Source organism: Xyrauchen texanus, chromosome 25, assembly GCF_025860055.1.
Source record: "Xyrauchen texanus isolate HMW12.3.18 chromosome 25, RBS_HiC_50CHRs, whole genome shotgun sequence".
Taxonomy (NCBI): Eukaryota; Metazoa; Chordata; class Actinopteri; order Cypriniformes; family Catostomidae; genus Xyrauchen; species Xyrauchen texanus.
In genome coordinates, this window is record NC_068300.1 from 25,164,219 (window position 1) to 25,191,409 (window position 27,191).

Below are 27,191 nucleotides of genomic sequence, written 5' to 3' on the forward strand. Positions count from 1 at the left end.
TGTAAACTCCGCCCAGTGGAGCCGAAAATCTCTTATCACCGGTCAAACATGTCTGCCAGCGGGAATCACGCGGCAAAGATGCGCTGAGGATGCCGTTCAGTAGCGCGAGTCGCGACGCGCTCAACGCGACTGCGGGCGTTGTGATACATTGTGTCGAGTGCGACATAGAGGAATGATTTTCAATAAAATCGTGTTTGTTTATACTGAATAAAGGCCTAGATATTGACTGCCGCTGGAGCCTGAGGCTTGATATCAAACGTCGCTGAGATCGGTGAGTCAAATTAATCGTTTGACCGGAAGAATTAAAATAAACACGTAATTTTCTCGTTTTGCACGCATTCCCCTTTGGCTTGTTTTTTTCTCTGGTGGTAGTATTATTTTTGCTGCGGGTCTTTTATAATATTAAGTCAATTACTATATGATATTTTTAGAAATATGAGCTAGATTAGGTTCGAAAATAATGAGGACATCTTGCCAGTCAGCTGAACTGGTTGTCTTCTCAAGGTGCACAATGTTTTGTGATGGACAAGATGAGAAGGACGTGTTTCCAGCTATGACCATTCAAATGCACAGGTACAGTGGCATTGTACTCGGCAGAAAAATTACAAATTATGTCTCGTTTGTATGTCAATTGTTTCTCCTAACAGCAGTGAGATTAAATGAAGAGCAAATGAAGTCATTCACTTAAAGGGATGGGTAACCAAAAAAATAAATAATTCTGTAGTCATGTACTCCAACCTCGTGTTGTTCTAAACCTGTGTGACTTCATGTCATCAGTGGAACATACAAGGAGATATTGGGCAGCGTGTTAGCCTCAGTCACCATTCACTTTCGTTGTATTGAAAAAAGATGCAATTAAAGATAACTATGGTTGAGTCTAAAAGTGTACACACATTTTCCTATTGTGTTCCACAGAAGAAAGTAATTCATACAGGTTTGGAACAATATGAAGGTAAATTAATTATGCCAGAACTATAAAAATCAACATCCAAGCAATATAATTTTCCTCTGGGTCACTGTTATTCAGGGATAAAAAGTTTTTACATTTTTGCCTTCCTATAGGGATGGGCATTTTGATCTATTGGTGTACTCGAGGGGCAATGACATGTACGTAACTGTATATTTAATAAACTGTCTGACAAACGACTTTGTTTGCTGCATTACGTTTTGTTGTTCCAGTGTATCATCTATTCATTATTATAGGTTGTTATAAAATAATATTTTTCAAAATGTACAAAAGATTGCATAATCAAAATGTAATGCATCATATTTTGTCATTATGTGAAAACTGCTTGCCAGACTCCACAAAAAATTTGCACAACATGCATCTCTGGGCGAATTCCAAACTGAGTTTTTATGCCGTTGAAGGGCACTGCAGGAAGGGGTGGTCCAAACAAAAGTAAGGCAACTCGAGCCCTCCACGAAGGGCCCTTCCACAAGGCCACTAGCAAAGGGTACATTCGTCCTCATACATATGATCTTAGATGACTATAAACTGAGAGATACTCCAAAAACATGGTCCATTTTTCCTGTAGGCTAGTCTAAACCCTGTGGTTTATTATTATTTATGTATTATTAAGACCTCTCATGCACCAAATAACGTCGGCGGGAAACGTTCATTCATGTATTTGATATACATTTATGTACAGATATTATTATTACTATTAACGGCAACAGTAAGCCATTTTAAATGAGACACAAGGCAATGTTTGAAAAAAAAAAAAGCTATTACAAAAAGTACATTTATTTGCCCCAACAAGTTGTCCACAATAAATAAGAGATTCTTGTTGTTAGAACTGCTGCACTGTGTTGTCATGGTGATGTTTCAGATGAAGTGGAAGTGACGGATGCCTTTCATTGCTTCCTTCATCAGTGGTGTTCCAAATGGCCACACATGAGACATGAGTGCCCTGCTCCCTTCAGAGTTCCCACTTCAAGGGCTCAGCCCTTCGAAGGGAGTAGGGCATTGGGATGCTCACTTCCATTTGGAATTTGCCCTCTGTCTGTTCTTCAGGTTACAGTAGTAATCTTAGTAAGCACGCACCAGCTTTTTTAGTGACTGCCTGAACTGTCTATTTTCAAATTGCAGTTGGCTGTGTTTTTATGTTAAAGTTCAGTTTGAAGATGCTGAATTCTGTTCCATTTAGCTGCGCTCATTCTAGATTTTTGAATCACTCGTTTTAACGGTTTTAACACTTGCCTTGTGTCTTATTTAAAATGGAGTGGTGGTGGTGTAGTGGGCTAAGGCACATAACTGTTAATCAGAAGGTCGCTGGTTCGATCCTCACAGCCACCACCATTGTGTCCTTGTGCAAGGCACTTAACTCCAGGTTGCTCTGGGGGGATTGTTCCTGTAATAAGTGCACTGTAAGTCGCTTTGGATAAAAGCGTCTGCCAAATGCATAAATGTAAATGTAAATATGCGCTGCTTCAGTGCATTGTGTCCACTGCCACGTGTGCCAGACGTTCACTTTTTTTATTAAAAAGAAATCCATTAATGAGTCAAAGTTCTTACATTTTAAATTAGAATAAATCATGTTTAGCAGAAGTTTTGCAGAGACCGGTGTTCAAAACATGGTTAATTACACTCTTTGTTTTGATTATTGTACGTTTTCATGATCTATTATTGATGCCACGTCTTAGTGCTCGAGTACTTGTGCCCATCCCTACTTTGTAGTTAGATCTGTTGGATTTATCACTATTGATTTTGGTGTTCCTCTGTTTTTTCCAGTGACTCCCACTCGTGCCGTAGATGTCCTCCCTAGAGCTAACTTTATTTCTCCTAGTCACCCCTGCTATCATTCCCCTCTCCTTTCTCTCATGCCTATTACTCCCTCCTCACTGCATCTCTCCTCTCTAATCTCTCTCTTCTCCATCCCATTGACTTTCCTTTCCTCCCTTCCTTTCTCACTCACCCTGTCACTCCTGTTCTGTGTCTGATGTCATAATGGTGTGCTGCGGTCGAGCACTGGACTCCCCCTGCACTCTGGCTCTGTTGGTGGGCTTCCAGTTCGCATTTGTCCTCTATTTCTCCCTGGGAGGTTTTCGTGGCCTAGTGTCTGTTTTGGTTCATTCCACTGAGCCGGAGTTCGACTACTCTCGACCGCATGACGTCTACACCAACCTCAGCTCTCTTCTGCTCCACCACCCAGGACCCAGTAGACCAGAACAGCTGCTCAGACACTGTATTCTGCCCTCTCCACTGCTGGGTATATACAATTAATATTTAACTATAAGTTAAAAAAAAAAAAAAAAAAATCCTATCTTTTGATTTAAAAGTAAAGTTCACCCAAAAATAAAACAAATTCTGTCATCTTTTACTCACCCCCATGTTCTTTCAAACCTATATGACAAAAGATGTTGCTCAGAATGTTAGCCTCAGTCACTATTGACTTTCATATTTTTTCCACACATTGTGAAAATGGTGTTTGAGGCTTACATTCTGAGCAACATCTTTTGTGTTCCATGGGAGAAAGTCATACAGATATGAAACAATATGAGATTGAGTAAATGTTGACAATTTTTGTTTTTGGGTGAACAATCCATTATCCATTAAATGTGCAGAGACAACTTAAGTAAGCCATTTATTGTAAATTCTGTGGCTCTGTGGTGCTATCAAAACATTTGTTTAAGCAGTCCAACATGGCAACATTGGATCAAACAATGGACGTGACTTAAGGGTAATCTCTGTTTGCTCACCTAATGGGAGAAGTGTTTGTGAAACCGGTTTTTAAAAACAATCATACATTTTGCATTTTTGCTTGGTGACTCATAAATTATACACTTCACCTTTGGGAAATAGGTCAGTTTTGGATTAGGTAATTTATATTGGATAAAAATTGCAACGACACAATTTACCTTTTACATTTTAAACTGTTAAAGGGATAGTTCACCCAAGAATGTTAATTTTCTCATAATTTACTCGCCCTCATGCCATCCCCGATGTATAGGACTTCTTTCTTCTGCTGAACAAAAATGTCAGATTTTTAGAAAAATGTATCAACTCTGTTGGTCCATAAGTAAATATTGATCAAAACTTTAAAGCACAAAGGCAGCATAAAAAAAAATAAGACTCTGACATAAGACTCATGGCATTTACTCATGGGTGAGTAAATGATGAGAGAATTTTTATTTTTGGGTGAATTTTTATTTTATTTTGATGTTAATGTAGAACAACAAGTGCATGTGCTCTTTTCCCCTGCTGTCTGCTAGTGGGCCCCGTTTCTGTCTATGTCTCTTTACCCCCCTCCCTGGAGGAGATAAAAGAGAAGAACCCCTTGGTGACCTTAGGGGGTCATTACCGCCCTCCAGACTGTGAGCCACGTCACCACACAGCCATCGTGATCCCCTACCGGAACCGGCAGACCCACCTCCGCGCCCTCCTCTACCATCTGCACGCTTTCCTGCAGCGCCAGCAGGTCCACTACGGCATTTACATTGTGCACCAGGTCTCTTTTTCATTTTACGCTGACTTGCTTCATCCATTGTATGAAGGAATCCAAGCAGTAATTATGGGAAGTAGCTGGGACAGAGTAAACGTGCACTAAATGGCCAAAAGCATGTTGGCACCCGAACACCACACACATTTGTGCTTATTGAACATTTCATTTTAAAACCATGGGCATTAATAGGGAGTTGGTCTTTCCTTTCCTACAATAGCTTCCACTCTTCTGGGAAGGCTTTCCACTAGATGTTGGAACATGGCTGCAGGGACAGCATGAGTGAGGTCAAGCACTGTCTAGCTCACAATTGCCATTACTGTTATCACAATGGTGTTCATTGGGGTTCAGTTCTAGACTTTGTGCAGACCGTTCAAATTCTTCCGTACCAGACTCCGTAAAGTATTCATTTCTGGACCTTACTTTGTGCTTAGGGGCGTTGCCATTTTGGAACAGATAAGCACACTTAAAAGCACACAAATGTTTTCATACTTTGGGCCATGTAGTACTTCATAGTCCATTCACGCTTTGTCAGGGTTCTATTATTTTGAAGAATGCATTTGTGTACACTTGATTTACTTGGTCTTTGTTATCAGTCAGGTAATTCTACGTTTAACCGGGCAAAATTGCTGAATGTCGGGGTGCGTGAGGCACTGAAAGAGGAGGACTGGAGCTGTATTTTCCTGCATGATGTAGACCTGCTCCCTGAAAATGACCACAATACTTACACCTGTCACCCCCAGTATCCTACACACCTATCCGTGGCTATGGACAAGTTCAGATACAGGTACCCTACCCTCTATTACCAGTTTTCTTGGGTTTATGTACCAGGCCCGTAACTCTACAATCCTATCTTTTTAGTAAAGACAGCAATTTTAGTTGGGACACTAGAACTTGTCTGGTCTTAACTGAAGAATTTAAGGAAGAACTTAAAGCACCTGCATACTCATGGAGAAGTTCTTCGTTCTTTGCTCCAAGCCAAAAAGAAATTTGAAACTGTTGAGCAACAGCACACCACTGGGGGAGGTGTTTAGAGGAGTGTTTAAAAATGAGAATGCCAAAAACTACATGTAAAACCTAAACTAATGTGACATTAAAATGTGTTATCATGCCTCATTCTGTTAGTAGAGTTCACACAAGATATGCAAAGAAGCTGTTTTAACCACTCAATGATTTTAAGTAATATATATATATATATATATGCGCGCAGTAGGTAATTTGTCATGTTTATATTCTGCATTCATTGAGCTTATTTACTAATGCTATATGCAGCCATAATACTGTATAAGCTGCTTGTAACCCTCTGTTATTGAAGTGTATGATGACACTGATACTACTGTGAAAATTGATGTATAATAGTGTTAATGGGAAGAAATCAGACAAAAGAATTATATCTTTGGGTACATGTGTGAATGGTTTTGCTGCAGATGGTACATAAGTGAAGCAGCATATATAAAAAAAAAAGTGTATGAGCACTTAGAGTATTTGAGTAGATTAAACAAAGAAAATAGCATATGTTCTTGGAAAATGTCTCTACGTGAATGATCACACAGATGTAGTACATTTAGCACCAGCTCGCTAAAAAATCTGCACCATGGTGTGTTCATGTTGACTGATCTTAACTAACTGAATGAGAATTAGTTGTCGTACCATGTTAAGTTGACCTTAAAGTTGGTGGAGCTCCAAGTTACACCTACCGAATGTGTGGACCAATGGCAGTAAGAAGGTTTTTAGCAGCCGTTTCAAAGTTTTCCTGAAAGTTTGTGCTGGCAAGCTGTTATGAACCACAGAAATTAACACAAACACAATTTTGGCCAGATTTTGTTCTAATGAGGTCACGCCTGTTCGTTATTTTGTATGAAGTGTGCCAGGGCCTTTAGACCTGAAGTGTCTAAAACCTTTAGTTATACAAGTTTGATAATAAGACCCGTTGTCCCTAATTTTATCATATTGAAACTGAAAAGACATGCTGGTAAGTGAATATTTTGTTTTTCATTCATTTTACTTTTATGTTTGCAGCCAGTAAAAACAGTATATCAGTATAAACACTCAAATTTACTGGCTAATTTGTTTTGTACTCTCAATATGCCCAAGTCAGAGACCATGTAATACACTTTAAAAATAATTAACCTGTATATAAAATAATTGCATTTGCTATAGTTCCAAATCTGTGTGAAATCAAGTGAATTCAAGGATTAATATATCTTAACCCATCACATTCTAGAGAAAATCTGTAAAAATGATTAAATATTAGAAAACTTCTAGAAGCAAAAAAAAACATACCTCTTCTGCTTCGTACATGGTTCAATAGACTATAAAGTTTAATAATGTCTCTCCTTTATCAGTTCTGACACAGTGTATGCAGAAAACACATGGGTCTGATCTCATGAAGTGACATCCAGGTCTGCATATCTCTGATCACAGAGTCTGCAGTTGCAATGTCCTAGATAGAAACATTCACTGGGAAGGAAAAGATTGTAGAGAAAAAACAAAACATATTCTGTATATACACTTCATGACCTCTGTTATCCACTAAAGGCTGTAAACCATTTAGACACGACCCAGAAGTTAGTCCTTATGTAGATAAATGGAGAGATGAGCATGCAAAAAGACAGATACAGCGCTGTGAAAAATTATTTGCCCCCTTCCTGATTTCTTCTAAAAGAAAAACGAGTCAAGAAAAAGAAAATTGCAGTTATTACCTCAGCTGGTTCATTTGTCACATGGGAAATGCATACATAATATATACAGCAGAAATGGCAAAAGTAGTATGCCAGTATGTGATTCCAAACATAACCTAGGACATCATTACACCATTTAATCAATATTCTTGGTTATTTGATAGGCTATCCAGCTTCTATTAACCCCTACAAAATGACTGTGTAGATGTAATGCAGACGTATAGACTAGCGTTAAACTGCTTGGGAAGCTTTGACACTTCAGATGGAATGATTGATGAAGGCTGGTAAAGACAGATGACCTTATTTTCTGTGTGCCTTACCAAATCACCCACTCTGACTCTACCGCAGGCTTCCATACTCGCAATACTTTGGAGGTGTGTCTGCTGTAACCCCAGAGCAGTACCTCAAAATGAATGGCTTTCCTAACCAGTACTGGGGCTGGGGAGGGGAGGATGATGACATCGCAGCTCGGTGAGGACAGCAGAATACAGTCTAAAATGCACACTGTTTCACACTCTTGAACCATTGGCATGAGCATCATAAAGGAAGTCAAAAGAATACTATACTTGGGTACCAATGTGACACTAAACTTGAAAAATGTAACATTTCCCAAACAAAAAGTCCAAACCTCTCACTGCTCTTGGCTGAATAACTTCAGTAGCTTTAAGAGCTTTACAATCTAACATTAACACAAGGTTAAGGCCTAAAGGAATTATTTTATTTGAATGATTATATATTGAATTATTGTTATTTGAAGGGCTGTCATTAACTGATTTTTTTTTTATTTTTATCGGAAATCAAGTACTGTAATTTGATAGTTTAATGGATTAACAGGGCTGATAATATATCACACTGATTTGTTTTACACATTTATTTTTATATCTGAATGTTCATTTGAATAGATGATACTGCTGTTGGATACCTGAAAATATTGCACTCTTTATTTAAAGTGCAATTTATTTGTATTTATTTTAAGGGATAGTTCGCACAAAAATGAAAATGATCTTTTACTCACTTTCATGCCATCCCAGATGTGTCTTTTTTTTTTTTCTTTTGCTGAACACAAAGATGTTTAGAAGAATATTTCAGCTCTGTTGGTCCACACAATGCAAGAGAATGGTGGCCAGAACTTTGAAGCTCCAAAAATCACAAAGGCAGCATAAATGTAATTCATATGACTCCAGTGAGTAAATGTATGTCTTCTGAAGCTATATGATAAAACGGGTGAGAAACGGGTCGATATTTAAGTACCTTTTACCATAAATCTCCACTTTCAATTTAACATATTCTGAAAGGTAATGTGGAGATTAATAGTAAAAAAAAGACTTGAATATTGATTATTTCTCACCAAAAGTGATTGCATCACTTCAGAAGACATATTTAACCACTGTAGTCATATGGATTATTTTTATGCTGCCTTTGTGATTTTTGGAGCTTCAAAGTTCTGGCCATTATTCACTTGCTATTGTTTGGACCTACAGAGCTTAGATATTGTGTTCAGCAGAAGTCAGTCATACTTACTTGGAATGGCATGAGGGTGAGTAAATGATGAGAGAATATTCATTTGTTTAATTATATGTACATCAGTTTTTGTGGTATCCAAATTGGAATAAGAATTGTGAAATTGCTCTAATATTGGTATCGACTGCAAACATTTTGGTATCTTAACATTCCTGAAGTACAGACTGATGTCTAAATCACAGTAATTGGAACATCTACATCAGATATGCATCTTGTTAAGCATTTGTTGCATGTCTGTCAGCTCTCCTTCAACTTTCTTTTTTAATTTTATTTCACATTCACATTTGTTTCTTGTCATTATTCTCATTTTCACTGCATTCATCTATCCCTCATACCCTCCCCCGCATAGCCACAGGAGGGACCAGTAAGTACTTGCATGAATCACTAGTTTGGACTCAAGGCTTCAAACGCTGACTCGCAATTTAGATTTCATTATTGCTTCAGTTGTGATTGCTTTTTGATTCGATTACAAGTTCAAGTAATTTTATTTTTGTGACAATGAGAAACTTACTGAAAATGATTTAAAGTCTACAAGTTGTTGAAGCCTTGAATCCAGATCAAGTTAGGCTTATTGGTTTATTTATAGTGTTGAGGAGTTGGTTCTTTCTTCTGTGTCATGGCCCCAACCTGTAATGCTCACTGAGGTCTGCGGAGCATCCTTGACAAGTTTATTCATGTTTATTCGTATTCTTCTTTTAGTGTGTATACACAATTTGCAACACAAAGGGTTTCCATGGTCATGGAAAACCGGCAAAAATCAGGGAATTTTAAAATGCTGATTTCCAAGCCTGGAAAAATACAATCTTAAATGTCATGGAAAATTAATGGTTATGTCTATAGTTGAAAATTAATGGATATGTCTATAGTTGAATATACATTTTTATTTTCAGAGCAGCTCTATAATATTTCATCAGCTAGAGTTTTTTTCTTTGAGTGCTTTTATAAAAACAAAAATATATATTTTTTTAATCTTTAAAATAAATAAAAGTCCTTGTCCAGAAATCAAATGAAAAAAGTGGAGAAGCTTGTTTGAAATAATCACAATAATTTAGGACAAGACTTCTCAAATCTTTATTGAGAAACTGAACTTTAAATATGTTGTTTGCAAACGTTCAGCTAGTGGTAATTTGAAAACCTGATTGACATGTTAAGTGGCCATCAGTTTGATGTGTTGGCCTGACCCAGAGGTGAGAACCTAAATTTAAAACCTTGTTTAGACTCGCCACCTTTAGATGAACCTGCTTGAAGGAATAGTTCACCCAAAAATTGTGTTCTTTATTTACTCCTTATGTCGTCTCAAACTTGTAGGACTTTCTTCTGTGGAACACAAACCAGGATATTTTGGAGATATGATGTCTGTTTGTTCATACAATGCAAGTGAATGGTGACCAAATTTTCAACTGCAAAAAGGAGATAGAAGCAGCATAAAAGTAATCCATAAGACCCAGTGGTTTAATCCATGTCATCTGAAGCAATCCAGTCGATTTTGGGTGAGAAAAGACCTAAATCTATCTTGGCATGATCACAATTTCAAGCTTGTTTACACTTCCTAGTGCTTGACACATGCGGAAAGTTAGTTGGTGCTAGTAAGTGTAATCGAGCTTGAAACGATGATCGCCAAGAAGAATGCTGACGTCAAGACTTGTAGTGAAAAAAAGAGTTGCATTGTGGTCTGTTCTCACCCAAAATGTATAGGATTACTTCAAAAGACATTGATTGTCTTATGGATTACTTTTATGCTGCCTTTTTATGTGCTTTTTTGGAACTTTAAAATGTAATCACCATTCACTTGCACTGTATGGACAAAAACACCTCATATCTTCATCAAAATATCTTCAGTTGTGTTCCATGGAAGAAAGTCTTAAGAGTTTTGGACAACAAGGGTATGAAAAATAGAGATTTAAAATTTTGTGAGAACTATTCCTTTAAACTTTTAAGCAGTATTTGGTATTTTATATTGGGAATAGGAATAGGTTTTTTTTCTTACTCATGACATTTAGACCTGTCTGCTTTTTTCTGTGGAACACAAAAGGAGAACAATTCATTTGGAAAACTTTTCACCCTTAATAGTGACCACAGCTCTAAAAAAAAAAAAAAAATGGTACCAAAAAAAAAAAACAGCTTGTGCGCTATATTCCAAGACTTATGAAGCAGTTTTTTTTAGTATTCTTTTTTTTTTGCCCTTTTAGAGCTCAACATCCATGTTCAATATTTATTTTGTATTTAAAAGGGGATGTGTGTACATTCTAGTCTACCAACTCCTTTTGTAATTCACGGAAGAAAGTCATGCGGTTTTGGGACAAGTTGAGAGTGAGTAACTTTTCTGTTCTTCCGAAAGTATCATTCATGTGTTTTGATCAGTAAATTTGTGGTAAATTTGTGGTAAGAGTCTTTTAAAGGATCCTCAACAACAGTGTTTATTTTAAACATACATCTGGTCCACCTTGCGGACTCTGCTGAAAGTGGTTTGCTTGCTGTGCTTTGTGCTGCTCTCTTTTGTCTTTGTCTGCCTGTTAATTCACATCATCTTACTTCTGGAAGTTTTTTTTCTATATTACTATCTCTACTTGCCCTGTGGTTTTGTCTGCAGAGTCCGTCTCTCTGGAATGAAGATAATGCGCCCCCCTTTGGCCATTGGTCATTACAAGATGATCAAACATAAAGGAGATCAGGGTAATGAGCAAAACCCTAGAAGGTGAGTTCACTTGGCCTTTTGTTGTTTTTGCAGCCATATCATGAAACCTCATTGGAAATTCTTATTTAATGTGTTCATCTCAATTTATTCAGTCTGTTTATTGAATCTGCTCCCCTTCATGAATTCACTCTCATAGGTTTGACTTGCTGAAGCGCACCAGACTGAACTGGCGATCAGATGGACTGAACTCGCTTACGTATGAGCTCCTGTCCAAAGATCTAGAGCCATTATACACTAATTTATCAGTCAACATTGGGAATGATCCCCTTCATCCCCCTGTAAAGGCTCTGCCCCTGAAGTCAGAGCTTCAAGCCACACTCACTAATAAGACCAAGACTAAAGTGGGTGTGGCCTCCACAAATGCTCCAAAATTAGAACGCTCCCATTTGAAAGCCAATAACGAAAGTTCAAATGCTCTTCAGAATGCTCCTGTGAAACGAGAAGTAGGATGATATCGATAATCAAGTTCCCACACCGCAGTTGCTTACAGGGTGAATTGTTTTTGGATAACTGATGGGAGGAATACCAGTTTGTTCTTTATTTTTACATGGATTTTGTTGTGAAGCATTGCTAAGCATTCTCACAGACAATTTCATTTCACTGAAGGTGTTCAGCCATCTCTGAATGTCTTCAAACACTGAAATGCTGACATTTGCACAAGTCTGGAATTATTTGCTGTTTGAGACTGGGCAGAGTTGTAAAATGCTCTTGAACGTGTTCTATCGATAAACTACAATAACCGTGCAAGTCCTGTGTGTTTTTTGAGGCATCCTGCTGCCAGCTGCTGCTCTTTACCCCACTGTGTGGGTCTGTTTTTCTGTGCCTTTTCTTGCCCTTGAACTAGTCTATTGTTAACATGCCATGACCAGTGTTGGGTAAGTTACTTAAAAGTAGTCCACTACAATTTACTAATTACTTCTCAAAAAAAAAATATATATATATATATATATATTTATAAAATATATTTCTGCTCAACAAATTAAAAAAATGACTATTTCTTCCATGTTTCCTTCTGTGAATGGATGAATTTGGGAACGTAATTCATGTTTTAAATGTATTTACATAGTATTATTAAAAATAAAAAAATGTACCTTAGTAATGTACTTAAAAGTAATTGAAAATCAGTAACTAGTCTAAATTAAATGTTATGTTACACTACATTTTGACTGAAAAGTAATCGAATTACAGTAACATTACTTTGTAATCAGATTACACCTAACACTGGCTATGACTCTGTTAAAAATGATTACTACTCACTATGGTTATTATGACATGTTTAATACTAGAGGTCAGTGCTTATTCCACATCCTTATCTATTTCTCTCTCTTTTTTTTCTCTTTAATCTGCACACACTGCTTTGTGGTCTAGTGCTTGAGCAGACTTGTATCACTGTGCTCTATTTTTGGTCTTATTTAGAAATTACAAAGTGTGATATTTGATACCAGTTAACACTGGTTTATGTTCTGTTTTAGCTGCTCGGATACCTATCAATGATGCAGTGTACGAGTATGTTTATTTTAGGTATTGTGTGGTGCCTTTGGGTTCAGTTTTGATTGTAGACAATCACTGGGATAAGCATATAGAAGTTAGGTTATTAAAAGATAGCTTTGATTTCAGGCATTACATACTATGTTTTAATGCAGATGTTTCTGTTAAATGGAATATATTTAATGATTTAGGTTGAAAGTGTGACTTTAATGTAAAAAATCCTGCATATTTTGCTATTTTATAGAAATTAAACAGGTTATGGGAAAACGGGTCAAGGTAAGTTAAAGTGAGTACAGGGAGTCAAAAATAGGTTGGACTGTAGCACTACCTTGGCATTATTTTCCACCACAACGTACTATAAACTTAAGACAAAAATTAACCTAGAACAGTGAATATGTCCTACACGGAAATATAATTTACTGTTAATGATGGTCTTAACATGCTTTAATCTGATTTTTATGGAAATGGTTTTGCCTAGTCACACAGAGAAAGCTGCTCACTGGAAATTCACTTGATCATAATGCATATCTTACTCATTGTACAGTATGTGCAACATATTTCACACCTAGATAAACATTTAAAGTTTGAGTACATTTTTGTTTTCTGATTTTGATACTGTGCTTAGATTGAAGAGACAAGTTGTTCATTGAGCCTCACCTTTTCTTTATTTGTTATTAAAACTAGCAAAGGTATAACTATGAGATGAAAATATTATTTGCCACTATTTTGTTTAAAGATATCAATTAAGACAGCAATCCGAAATATGCTTGCATGTGGCAGAGAAATGTCTTTACTCTTAACATATTTGCAAGATTAGTATATATTTAATAAAAGTACATAGATTTGAATCTGACATTTGGTAGTGGGCTCTAGCTACTGGAACCAATATTTACTATTTTGAGGTGATTTACTGTGTAAAAAAAATATGATTTTGAGAGTTGTTTATTATTTTTTTTATGTTTGATCACACAATATGTTGATTCAAATGTGTTCCTTTGACCATGATTGACTGTTGATTTTTATTTTTTTTATATGCTGTATAAAAAAAGACTATGATGTTTCCAAATGTCACCCCAATTGACTCGTAGGTTGAAGCTTTGCCAGTGTCAGTTACGTAAAGGTTTAAAAGCTGCCTGCTGCCATAGATAGGATGCAAGTACAATTGATCTGTAATCATGTGAATAAATGCATTGTAGACATACAACATTGTGACCTGACTATGTAACCTTTTGATTGTATGTTTTTCATCAGAGAGTGGTCTTTGGTTCTGAGACTGACTTGCAGGATTCACCTCCAGTTCCCCGAGCTTACAGTGTCTGCTGGTGTTAAAATCTCTTTTTTGCTGCCAAGCACCAAAAATATAAACCGATGACTAGTGAATCAAGCAGATGATGTGTTCTAAGGGGACTACAGGTGTGTCAGTGCATTTATTGAGCAAATAAAGATAAAATATTGAAAATATCTGATGTTGTTATTTTGAGGATATTAATGTTATACAGATAACAGTGGATTATGAAAATGAAATAGTATAATTTCGTGTGATACTTGACCCTGCATTTAGGCAGCATTTCATCTAAGTAGATTCCATTACAAAAGACATTTAGTGAAACAAATCAGCTTTAAGCTTCATTGAATCAATTCAGTTAATGTGTTTCAGTTAACACACATTGTTATGGCTACACACAAATAGAGAATGGGAAAGCTGAACGCAGTTAAAAATCAGCACAAATGATTTATGTAAGTAAAACATAGCATACAATAGCATATGTAATGCTAAATCATTGAACAGTTTTTAAGACTTTCCTTTTCTGTGGATCCTTTTATTGGTTGACAGTTGCATGCTGAGATGCTTGTCTCTTCTTCCTGGTTGGTGGTCTTTCCTCAGTTTGGCTGTGCTGATGGCTGGTCTGGATTGAGACTGGTGGCTGTTCTGGCTTGCTGGTCTGGACTGGTCTTGGTTTTCAGGAAGGTTTACTGGTTTTGACTGGACTTGTTGACCAGTCTGTCTAGTTAGTAAAGACTGGGTTTAGTTATGCTGTGAATTGGGCCTCTCTGTGACCACCTCTGATTCATTTTGGACTGGGTTACTCACAGGCATTTTTGACTCCTTAGCAGTTTGGTCCACATTTATGTTTTCCTGCAAAAATAAGAGGTTGGATGGATGATAGGTGGACTGATGTTTGGATGGTTGGATGGATGGATGAGATTCTGTTTGATGACTGGCTACCATTTGGGGCCTCATGGGCCTGACTTGTAGCTGATTTTGTCCATCCCCGTGTACTGCGGCGATCCTGGCCATTGTTTGAGAGTGCAGTGGGGTTTATGCGAACAGGAGGAATGGGTTGTGTTAAATCCCATGTGCCCTGGAATGATGCCATGCTGATAATGGGAAATGTATAAATTAGATAAGATACTGTAGAGAGATAGACGGACGGACAGACAGATAGAAGTTGGTTTGTTGGATAGATGGACTGTTGGTTGGTTGGATGGAGACAGATGGATGGATGGATGGATTGAAGATGGTTGGTTTTTTTGGATGGATGGATTGAGGATGGATGGATGTATGGTAGGTAGGTAGGTAGGTAGGTAGGTTGGTTGGATAGATGGACTGATGTTTGGCTGGATAGATAGATTGATTGATTTGATGGTTGGTTAGTTGGGTGGATGGATGGATAGATAGAAGATGGATGGTTGGTTGGTTGGATGGATGATAGATGGAAGATTTATGTATGGATGGATTGTTGGTTGGGTGGACTGATATTTGGTTGGATGGATGGATGGATGGATGCCTGGTTTGATGGATGGACTGATGGTTGGTTGGATGGATAAGGATTGTTGGCTGGCTGGATAGGTGGGTGGGTGTTTGGTTGTTTGGATGGATGGATGGGTGGAAGTGTAGATAGATGGATACTGTACTTTTAAATGATCAAAACAACCTTTCCTCTCACACCAGGCAGAATGTGGCCACGGTCTGTGGCTATAAATGTAATGTGGCCCTCTGCAGCTGATGGTCTCTTCAGTAGTAACAAGAGAGTAAATAGACCAATTACAAGTATTTGTGCAATGGACAAGGCAAATATTATTTTGCACTCAGTGCAATTTGTCTACAACTGCGTAATTAAAAAACAAATGACTTTATAAGGCAAGAAAATGTTTTTCTGGTTTCATAGATTTTAATCATTTTAAAAGTTCAGCCAATGATTAGGCATACAGATGCAATGCATTGTCAAACGAGACTGATACTGTTACCTCTTTGAAAACACTTGTAGTTTTTTGTGACAAAGGCATTTTCATACTGCATAAATAATAACAGATATGTTTAATATGTCAGGTTATTCAATTCAAAATAAAAAAACAAAAATACATTATTGCAGATATGATGACAGTTTAGGTAGCCTACCTGGATTTCAGAATAACTATTCGACATCTTTCAGTTTGAGTGTTCAAATCATGAACCTTTTGTTTTTTGGCACTTGAACTAGGCACTTGTAAATCAACCTCTAAAATCATCTCTTATATATGTGAGTGTATAAAAATAAAGAAAAACATTGCAATTTTGCTCAAGATGAAGTTGTACACAAGGAGCTCTAAAATATTGGTCGTACAACATCTTCCCAAAAGTGGGGGTCGCTGTTGAGCGTTTGAGCTCAATGTTGCATACTCGGCGTACCGTACTGCTGAAGAAAAACAACGCCTGTTGTCGTTTTTTGAACACATGTAGCGTCATATTATGGTATAATCTTAAAGTATATTTTACAATATCTAAACAAACAGTAAAGGATAAAGTCTGTTTTTTATTCTATTTTTTGTTTTTTTGTCAAGCTTGACGTGCAAAAGTACAAAAGTTAGCGTTTGGTTTATTCTAATGCAGTTTTATTGATGCAGCTTCTGCGAATGACATGCAAGCGTCAACAATTGCAGCGGTCAATGAGGCGAGAGGAAGAAGTGCTGAAGATGTGGACAACTCAGAAACACACTTCAGAGTCTGTCGGTTTATCACTGAATCTGGTACTTGCACTTTATTTGACTTTGTTTTCTATTCCAACACTGGAATTATAAGTTAGCCACTACTATACTTCGTATTGGCTTGCATTGTGGCATTATCAAAGGATCAATTGTCTAGTTTCGTATTGAATGCCTCATGTTTTCCATATCTGTAGGTGTGAAGTTAGGCATGAGATCTGTGCCAATGGCTACTGCATGTGTGCTGTATCACAAGTTCTTCCAGTCTGCAGGTCTTTGAGCCTTACCTAGTGGCCATGTCCGCAATCTACCTTGCAGGCAAAGTGGAAGAGCAACATCTCAGGACAAGAGATATCATCAATGTCTGTCACAGGTGTAAGAGGAGGACTTTATTGTCAACTAGCTCTCTTAGACAATACATAGTTGCTCATCTCTGTCCATCAATCCCTGTGTTTTAGGTATTTTCATCCAGAGAGTGGTCCACTAGAGTTAGATGGGAAGTTCTGGGAGTTGAGGGACAGTATAGTACAGTGTGAACTCCTCATCCTTAGACAACTGAACTTCCAAGTGTCATTTGAGCATCCACACAAGGTAGTATGTGCTGTAGGATTCTTGTTCATAGTGTAAAAACCGTGATATTGGGTTTTAAGCGGTATTTAGCTGAATGAGCAGTTATATAGTGTATTTTTCTATACATTTAATAATTTTTTTCTACCCAAGACAGTGAATTTACAAGTTACTTTGTTATGTGTCTAATAGGGCTTTGAATTTTTCATTGATTAGATGCTACTGAAACTGTTCCTTCAACAAATTTGTTTGTACCCCCCACTACTGACTTTATTTTTTATTTTTTGCTTTGCCCAGTACCTGCTGCACTACCAGCTCTCTGTGAGGAGTCTTTTGAACTGCCACGCTTGGTCTCGAGCCCCCGTTGCTGAGACAGCCCTGGCCTTATTAAAAGACAGTTACCATGGCTCTGTGTGTGTCCGTCATAAACCTCAACACCTTGCCCTCACCTCCCTTTACCTCGCTCTCCAGACATATGGAGTACAGCTCCCAAGAGGAGAGGTAGAGTGGTGGCAGGTAGGCGTTTTATAGTTATTGTATAGAACTACATAGAATGTCTAGGCAGCACTGATTTCATGCTGTGGGCTCACAGTCTGAGACTGAATGTTGACTGGTTTAAGTTTCAGTGGTGCCAGGACCAGATCAGGCATCAATAGAGCCACAATTGCAGTAACCTTTAGTTTGCTGGAAGTAGTTTCCATGGCGATGGTGGCACCTAATGGTAGCTACCTGGTTTCATATGGAGGACGAAACCTGCAAAAATAATAAATAAATGTAATAAGAAGAAAATAAAGGAATAAATGTCTTGATAAAACAAATATAATTAGTTTTTATTCAATTTATTCCTGAATTTCTTTTTGTTCTTTCATTTATTTAGTTTTATTTTTTTTATTTATGCATTCATTTATTTATTTATTCCCACATGTACTTATTTCCATATTTAAGTATTCCCACATTTATTTATTTTTGTATTAATTCTTAAATTTCTGTCTCTTGTATGATAATTATGTGGGCTGGTCCTGCTTACCATTGGTTTATCGTAGATTGAAGCGTGTGCTCAATTACTCTTGACTTGTTTTGATGTGACGTTAGGTCATAGACATACCTCGTGTGAACTAGAGAGCTGATGCTTTTTGGAGAGATTGTAAAGACTGAACAAAAATTTCTAGTAGAAGATAAGAACATTTACGACCCAAAATGTAGTAATAAAATTATAAGTAATGTTTTTCTTTCAAGGAAACGAATTACCCCTTGGGAAAAGTTTTTTTGGATGTCACTAATAGACAGTATTAATTTGGAAAAAAGCATGGCTCTTACCATATACATTTTGTATCCCCAACAAAGTTAGAGAAATACACATAAAATTTTACATAAAATATATCCTAACGATATCACATGTAAATTTGGTAATAAGGATTTTAATTTAATTGAGTCAATTGAACATCTTTTCTTTAAATGTCCCCTTATGCAAACATTTTGGTGTGACCTATCCAAATTCTTTACCTCAAAAACTGAATCAGATATTGCCTTAACATTGTGCGGTATAATTAGTTATTTTTCTCATTGTGGTTATAATATAGAATATATAGGGAATGTTATTATTTTATTGGCAAAACACTTTATTCATAAATGTAAATTTTCCTCAACAATACCCAAATTTATTCATTTTCTCCGTGACTTTAAGTGCCTAATTAGGACACTAAAAACAATAAACAATAAAAAAAAAAAAGTGGCAAAACTGTTAAATTGTATGACAAAATTTTGTATCATTATTTGTTCATTCATTGCCTCTATATTTATGTGATGTATAAATAAACTAAAATTATTTTGGTTTTCTCTTATCTCCACTTGTATTATATTGTAATCCAATGTTAATTTACATAATTGCTCAAGTCTCATTGAATTATTCTTATATTATTTTCACATAATTTTACAATAAAATAAATAAATAAAATAAAAAACTATAGCTGACGCTTCACATATATCTAGAGAGTTGCGCTACTTAGTTTCTACTCATTTGATGCATGGTTATCGACTTCATTCGCTGTTTTATTTAGAGTAGTGGTGCTTATTGATGTATTAGGAGAGTTGTATGCCGGTATGAATTTCGAAGCACATGCTGGATTGTTAGACACTCTGCTAAATGTTTTCCCTGCATATTCAAAATCTGTGCGAGCCAGAGGGTGCTAAGGTGGGACGTCCAACTTATTTGCTTCCGATAAGTACTATTGAGCTCTCAACCAATTATGGACTGGAGCTACGCAAGGACCGCCTCCCTCATTTCCGTGTTGCACACAGAAAAGTACAAATAAATACATGTATAAACTAGGGTTGTCAATCGCTTAACATTTTTAATCGAATTAATTACATGGTGTCCCGATTAATTAATCGCGATTTAATCGCATATACAAGTATTTGCTGAGAAAGCCCATTATATAACAATAATTCAATATATAAAGATTATACATATTTATATCAATATATAATTACATAGTTATCATAAAATATATAAAAAAATATATATATATATATATATATATATATATATATATATATATATATATATATATATATAAAATAAAAATATTCAGATAATTAAAATGCATTACATTCTTGTAGCAGAAGTGTTAATAATTGATAAGACGATACAAAAAGCGGCTTTAGAATACAATGTATTGTTTACTACCATTAACACTCTTTCAAGTTAAATATAGTTTAATACTCAATCTTTAAACACATCTTGAGATCCCTTAGTTAGCATTTGTGCTCCTTCAATGTTTTGAATGCAAGAACGTAATGCAAGTTTGTGTTGGGTGTTTTCTTCACTGTATAAACTGTGCGTTGCTCATACAGCTGAAGTCTCACTTACTAAAAAGTGAAAAGGTGGTACTACAAGCTTGCATTTCTCAAGAATCTTCCTTCTGGTGCGAATATATATGGGAATATATAAATATGGAAATAAATATATGTGAGAATAAATAAATATAAAAATAAATGACCACATAAATAAAAATGCTAAATAAATTAATAAATAAAAGTTAAAAAAGAATAAAAATAAAGTTAAAAATAAATGCAGAAAATAATAAAAGAAAAAAGTCATACAATAATAAATTCAGGAATATATTTAATTAAAAACGAATTATATTTGTTTTATCAAGACATTTATTCCTTTATTTTCTTATTACATTTAGTTATTTATTATTTTTGCAGGGTTGGGCCCCCATAGGATGCAAATAGCATTGTTATTGTACACTAGATTTGTTCCCTTGGTGACACCTCCAATTAGTATTTAAAAAGAACCAAACCATTTCATGACATGCATGCTTTGGTTTCCTAGAACATTTTACATTTTATGACATTAGTAGAACTAGTATTCCATATTTTTTAGGCATTTAAGGACATAATCTTTCTAGACTTTTGCAGCAGTTTTTAGTGCTTTTAAGGTAAAAGAGCAAAGAATAATATCCTGTTCATGCAATCCATAATGACCACCATCTTGTTATGAACATCATCACAGTCCTTACACTCTTGTTAGGGTTTCTGCTCTCATTTATAAAACAACCTTTTTGTTTTTTAGGAAAGCCAACATATCTTATTATAAGACAATAGAGTAGAACTTATTTGTTGTCTAAGGGTTAGTGTTAGTTAGGGGTAGAACTAATATTTAGTTAAAATCTCAAATAAATTGTGCTGCTAGACAAAACCTTCAAGAATCTTTGGACACTAGGATCTGCATTAATGTTGTTTTGCTTCTCTGCAGGTTTTTTGTGCAGACATTACCAAGCCTCAGATTTAGACCTTCATGAGTGAATTACTGCAGCTTTATGACATGGAGGCCAAGTGTACCTGAGAGAAGCACAAATAAAACTGTATTAAAACATTGATGTCGAAACCAACACACCCTGTTGTCCATATTCCTCCGAGGCATTTTCTATACTGCCTTAGATGTGATAGTCTTAACACAAGCCCTCCATCTCTTGATATTTAACCAAACAAGTTCTACTATTTAATTACATCATAGAACATGAAGATGTTCTTACAAAGGCTCTCCCAAGAATGTCTTCCCAGTAGTGCTGTATTTACTGGAGAACGAATAGGAGAATTTTTTTTTATACGGGAATAAGGTTTGGATATGTAATTTATAGCATCAATCAATTCCCAGCCACCAACCTACTTTTTTCTTCCTACTTTGTGCTATTTTTCTCTTGAAAAGAGGGGGAGAGAAATTACAAAAGAGATGAAATGGCTGGTTGCTGGAAGAATGAAACAAAAGAGGTGCCAACCTGTCCCCAGAGCTTAATTGTGACTTAAGGTAAAATAGCTCAATCTATGCAGTTTCTTTGAAATGTTATCAATTAGTTACTCTTTTCCTCTTCCTTCTGAAATTGTCCCTGTAGGTTTCTTTGTGTAACTCCCTAAAGCAGTATTACTGTATGATGAAAGCATGGTATCATGATTTTAATAGTCACCAGCCTTTTTAAAACAGTTTGTCTGTTTCAGCTTATTACTGTAAGCTTTATATCTTCCCAATCAATCATGTACATAAACTGACAGAAAGGTTCTGTCTAAAGTCTATATTTAAAATCTGTCATTACAAAAATTTTTTTTTGTGCTAATGCTTTTTTGAACAGCACCTGTAAATAGTCTTTATTTGTTACTTTACATCTGTGATGTTCTACTTCAAATTTCTGAGTCTAGTTATCTCAGGACATCGCTCTAGATTGGATCTTAAGTTACTATGGCAACTGCTGTTGTGGAACAAGCCTTTGAAACATACAAATGTGAGACTCCATTATGGCACACCTGTAAACCTTAGCACATCAAATAATTGCGGCCTTGAAAATTTACTAATTTAGTAATTATTTACTAAATCAGTCATTGCTAACATGTTAAACAGCTGTTTCCCTTGTAGCTTAGAACTGAGGATGGTGTTGACTGGTGTGCAATAATACAACATGTCTCCTTTTTTGTATTTTAGTATGCTCAGCATTTATCTCTCATACAGATTATGAAATAAACATGAATTTAAGATAAGTGTAATGTACTGTATTTAATTAAATAGATCTTAGAGCATATAACAGTCATGGCAATTGTTTCTCATAAATTGCTTTTGTTCTGAGTTATTTTACTATCCACACTGTCATTTAGGTCGATGCATAGAAATGTCTCTCCTTTGTGGTAAATAGTTTGGAAATTTTATTGGGAAAATATCCAAACATTACTGCTTCACTGCCCTCTCCCATCTCACACACACACACACACACACACACACACACACACACACGCTTACAGTATGTACAAACAAACACCCACATTTCTCAGCAGGCAGGCCTTAATGCTGGGCATCATGAATTATGTAGAGGGTACATCTGCAGCCGGATTCTCTTGCATCAATAAAACATCAGCATGGCCCTCACTATGGGATAGAGTGCTGGGAATAGGAAGGATGGGATTGATTGAGACTCTAACCTTATGCCTTTTTAATTCCCATCTGTGTCCCCCATTCCTTGATTTTGTCCATACAGTATGAAGTAAAAGCAAGCTGTTTTTTTGTTTTTATCTTTGACTCTGTACAATGGAGTCTTTTCCAATTCCTGTGCCTCTCTCTCTCATATCTATCTCTCTCTCTCTTTCTCTCTCTCTCTCATATCTATCTATCTATCTATCTTAACACTGTACATCACTCCAAACACTATGTTCTCAATTTCCCATTCAAGGTTGCTCTACTAACATTCCAGCATTTGCTCTCCTTGTAGAGTCTACTGCATAACATGTCAGACTTGATTATACTGGAACTCCTTTTCAATGCAATCACTAAACAATATTTGAAATGTACAGGCCATCAGCTGCGGCTTAAAGCCAGTCAATCTACAGTTCACTAATATTTGAGCCAAAAAAAAAAAAATCATTTTGCTTTATTCCTGAAATTGTGCACTTTCTTAAGCACACTGATCATATGCAACCCACCCAATCCCCACTCTGCCTTCTTCTGTAAAAGAGTTGCTTAAATCTGGGAGTACCACAGTATCTTTTGCATACCGAAGGTCTAATGTTTTCCTCTTCTTGACATCAGAACTCCTGCCAGCATTGGTACTGCAGCCAAATCAATTAACTCTCAAAGAGGCAAACTATTGATGTTCAATTTAGAGGGTGTTTAGGAAAAGCTAAATAGAAGGGTTGTAAAATATACTTTTGTACTATTAATTCCAAGATCACTGAAATATATAACAGTACCGATACATCTATTAAAGTGAATCTTTAGTAAATTCTGAGGATAAAATGGGAAATTTGAAATTCATTTTTTAAATAATACCAAGCTATAGAAAGTCAGATTTGTATGTTTCCAGGTGTTGGTTTTTCATGTTTTTAAGAGGTTTCAGACTGCATTGCAACAATATGTACTGGGAAAAGCACAGAAAATAAAAACTTGATTCTACTTTGTTAAAATGTTTTTTTTCTACTTTACCAACAAAATCTCAATGTTCTCTCTTTGCACCTTCAAACAAATAAGTGATAGCCAGTGCTGAAGCATTTTACCAAATTAGCATAAGTAATTCTGATACAAGTAATGGCAAGCATCGTCCAACCCATGCCAACCATGGTTAAGTTATACATTATACATTCTGAAGCTATGTACTGGTTACTTGTGACCCATGTTTGTTAACCATGTTGAGTTTAAACACCTGTAGCCTGAAACTGGACTTTTGATGTTTGGATTGAATGCACTTGCCTTCAGAGGAAAGCTATAGGATGCTCCTTTGCTCCCTATTTAGTGAATGACTTAACATCTGTCACACACACACACACACACTGTCTGCACTGATCTTAGAACAGTTTGAAATGCACCTTATTTTGAACCTTGCACTAAACCTTGCACTATTGTACACATTATGGTGTTTCATGATAAATCGCAAAAAAATTTAATCGTTATTGGATGAGACTCTTCTTTTGACTCAAACAGGTTTCAATGTAAAAACGTAATGTTTCTTAACAGATGTAGAGTTGTTGGCGATATTCCCAAAGCAAACTCAGCATAGATTGGCGCCATGTTGTTTTTTCACATGCCTCCTTATTTTGACAGTTTAACCCTTTTCTAACAGCCCAGAATCTCCAGAACTAAGATCAGTCAGTTTAAATCTAACTATGCATTGCGTATAGCAAAACCAAAATACATTGTCCATGCATGCGTACACAGGGTCGCATGAGGTTAAGGATGGGCGATACCTAAATGGATCGTTTGAAATACTACATTTAAAAACCATAAGCTTTTAAAGAATTTGAGGTCTAAATGAGTAACTATATAATTACCCCCCCCCCCACTTTGAAGCTTAATATACGAAGTTGATATGTCCATGTTAACTAAATAATAAAATCACTAGTTTATAAAAATAATCATTATCAATATTCTCAATACAACATCAGTACCACAAGGATCGGCATCAGTACTCTAACACTGATACTTAAGGATCAATCTACCCATCACTAAGGGACGTCTAATGTGGGATTTGTGGAGTAAAACTAGTTACCGTGGACAAATTGCAATAGAGATTTAAGGGTTTGCAAATTGAGTATTTAGGCATTGTCTCAAAATGGCTTATTGAAGTTGTATGTATTCAACTAGACCAAACTGGTGAACTGAACCTTTTCTTCTCAACCATTCTGCTAAAATAGCTGTAAAATGGTGGTCGTTTTTAATCTAATCTTCATAACAGAATAGAGAATTTTTAGGAGCTACAAAATATGAGCTGAATCCTGGGAAAGGCCCTATTTATTGGAGATGTGTGCTCAAGTTCATAGACATGGAACGGTCGTACTCTGGTAGCTTTTGGATGGGGTTCCACATTAAAGCAGTGAGATGTAACACATGATTGGGTGGATTGTGTTTTGATTGACAGTTAGACTCCATCGTTGGCTTGGGCTCCAATACTGGGCTTACAGAGCCGGCACTATCTGCAGGGCTAATTCACAGCGGATCCCAGAGGGACAGCCATCTTCTTAACCCTCATCTCTGAATTATAGACACAATTGTACATCTTAAACTTTCTCTTTACCTTACTGGACATGCCTCACAAATATTTCAGTGTGATCTGCCTCATATGTGAGAGAATAGGAAAGAAAGATGGTATTATAGAGTGTGCTGTTGCACACATGCAAGATCAGACTAAGCATGTATGTTTTTTTTGCATGCTGGCAATGAAACACCATTGAATGTGTAGACTAATGCAGACCGATGTTATGCTTAAAAGATGCTGTTCTTCATGTGTAAGGTTTCAAATCCCAAAGCTTTGCCCTTGGGATTCTTATCGTTGAATATACTAGGTGCAACCTACCAGTGGTAACTTGGATCAAGCCTTGGTATTTCCTCCGTGCCCTTGTGTTTACACGAGCATCTGGCGAAGAGCATTTAGTGCTTGTGTGTGTGTTTGCATATGAAGGCTTCAGAAGAGGCACACTTGAGCACACGTCAGCACATAAAAGCTTTTTCTCGCTGGTCTGAAAGGCCTCCTGCATTAGGGCTATTAGATTTAAGCCTGGTATGCTTGGAGACAGCCAGAAGATTACACCTGCGTGGGTGTGATGGGGCGACTGAATTTATTAATCGAAAGCACAATGGGAGACTTACCAGGGCCATAGAGACGGTTATGGCCCAGATTTGAATCAAATGCACAGTGATCATGGATGAATAGCTTCTCACCTGCTTGCTGGACAACAAGTCAGTTTTTGACTCCAAAATGTAAGATTCATAATGTAAGCTGTGATGGGTGAATTGATTACAATGTAATTAGTTACTGTAATCTAATTACTTTTAGTCAAGTGAGTAGTGTAACACATAACATTTTAAATTCTTGTAATCAGATTACAGTTATTGATTTTCCATTAAAGTAATTACTTTTAAGTACATTATTTAAGCTAATGTAATATGCACTATATAATTCATTTAATGTATAAATTCATACGTATATCTGTTAGCGTTTCTGTGACAAGAAAGCAGCGTTCCTGTATACATGCACTGTTTAAGTCTCATATTCTTCACTCCCTTATACATTCGGCTCAATCAGTAAGCAGCTCAATCTCCACAGCAACGTAATTTCCCTTTGACGCTTGTGTAAATAACAAACATGGTATCCGCTTCACTTTATTTCCAGATATTCCAGAGTTGTTGCTGTGTTTGTTTCATAAACTTTCCATCGTGATATGCAGTGGAACTGCACTGCAATAGTGGGGTTTTCCTCTTACATAAAACTCTGGGATGCGAATGTGAGGGATTGTCGATATTTTACATTGGTGTGTATTAATGGGTATAGATTATAGTGTACTTGCTTTTCCCACTGTGCTCCCAGAAATGTTGAATTCTTTCCACTGTGTTGACTTGTTGTTTTGCTCCATCCTATGATGTTTATTCTCCGGTCTGTTCCGCGCACATGCGCACTCCTCAAAAATCTGTTAGAATGCCACTTATGTGTTAATGTAGTGACATTAAGCCGCATTCTCCGGGAGAAACCTTGGTGTGACAGACCGCTTTTTCTTAATCCCTTGTTTACATGACGTTTCAGAATGCTGCTATCAACAAAACCCTGGAATAACTGTTTTCTTAAAGTCTGCATGTAATCAAAATTGACCCTATTTACTTTAAGTTAATTCACAGAAAAGAAAATTAGTTTTCGTAATCTTCAATTCAAATCTGAAAATTAGCTTTGCCTCTGGAATGACATGGAACGACGTCAGTTTAAAGGCTCGAGCAGAACATCTTTTTTTTTTCTTTTGGAATGCCCAATTTCCAATGTGCTCTAAGTCCTCGTGGTGGAGTAGTGACCCGTCTCAATCCAGATGGCAGAA

General features: G+C 36.4%; 1 protein-coding gene and 2 pseudogenes across 5 annotated transcripts; 2 read left to right on the forward strand and 1 right to left on the reverse strand.

The window, feature by feature from the left end:
* Positions 1-14,258, forward strand: LOC127618483 (beta-1,4-galactosyltransferase 3-like). 5 transcript variants are annotated; one of them, XM_052090955.1, is made up of 8 exons: positions 1-271; positions 483-573; positions 2,732-3,209; positions 4,213-4,448; positions 5,036-5,226; positions 7,469-7,591; positions 11,232-11,336; positions 11,473-14,258. In XM_052090955.1, the coding sequence occupies exons 3-8, from the start codon at positions 2,948-2,950 to the stop codon at positions 11,786-11,788; spliced, it is 1,233 nt and encodes a 410-aa protein (XP_051946915.1). In that variant the 5' UTR covers positions 1-271; positions 483-573; positions 2,732-2,947; the 3' UTR covers positions 11,789-14,258. The 5 variants fall into 5 exon arrangements, with proteins under 5 accessions (XP_051946915.1, XP_051946916.1, XP_051946914.1 ...); XM_052090956.1 differs by having other exon boundaries at positions 505-573; XM_052090954.1 differs by having other exon boundaries at positions 1-573.
* Positions 14,259-14,644: 386 nt separating this feature from the next.
* On the reverse strand, positions 14,645-15,202 carry LOC127618424 (protein Flattop-like; annotated as a pseudogene).
* A 1,290-nt stretch (positions 15,203-16,492) lies between these two features.
* Positions 16,493-22,336, forward strand: LOC127618486 (cyclin-Q-like; annotated as a pseudogene).
* The last annotated feature ends 4,855 nt before the right edge of the window (positions 22,337-27,191 follow it).

Excerpts from the sequence above, each read along its gene's own strand:
- LOC127618483 (XM_052090954.1), top strand. The coding sequence starts at position 2,948 with ATGGTGTGCTGCGGTCGAGCACTGGACTCCCCCTGCACTCTGGCTCTG. Across the intron at positions 3,210-4,212 it reads TCTGCCCTCTCCACTGCTGG|TGGGCCCCGTTTCTGTCTAT; the intron begins GTATATACAATT and ends GCTGTCTGCTAG. Across the intron at positions 4,449-5,035 it reads GCATTTACATTGTGCACCAG|TCAGGTAATTCTACGTTTAA; the intron begins GTCTCTTTTTCA and ends CTTTGTTATCAG.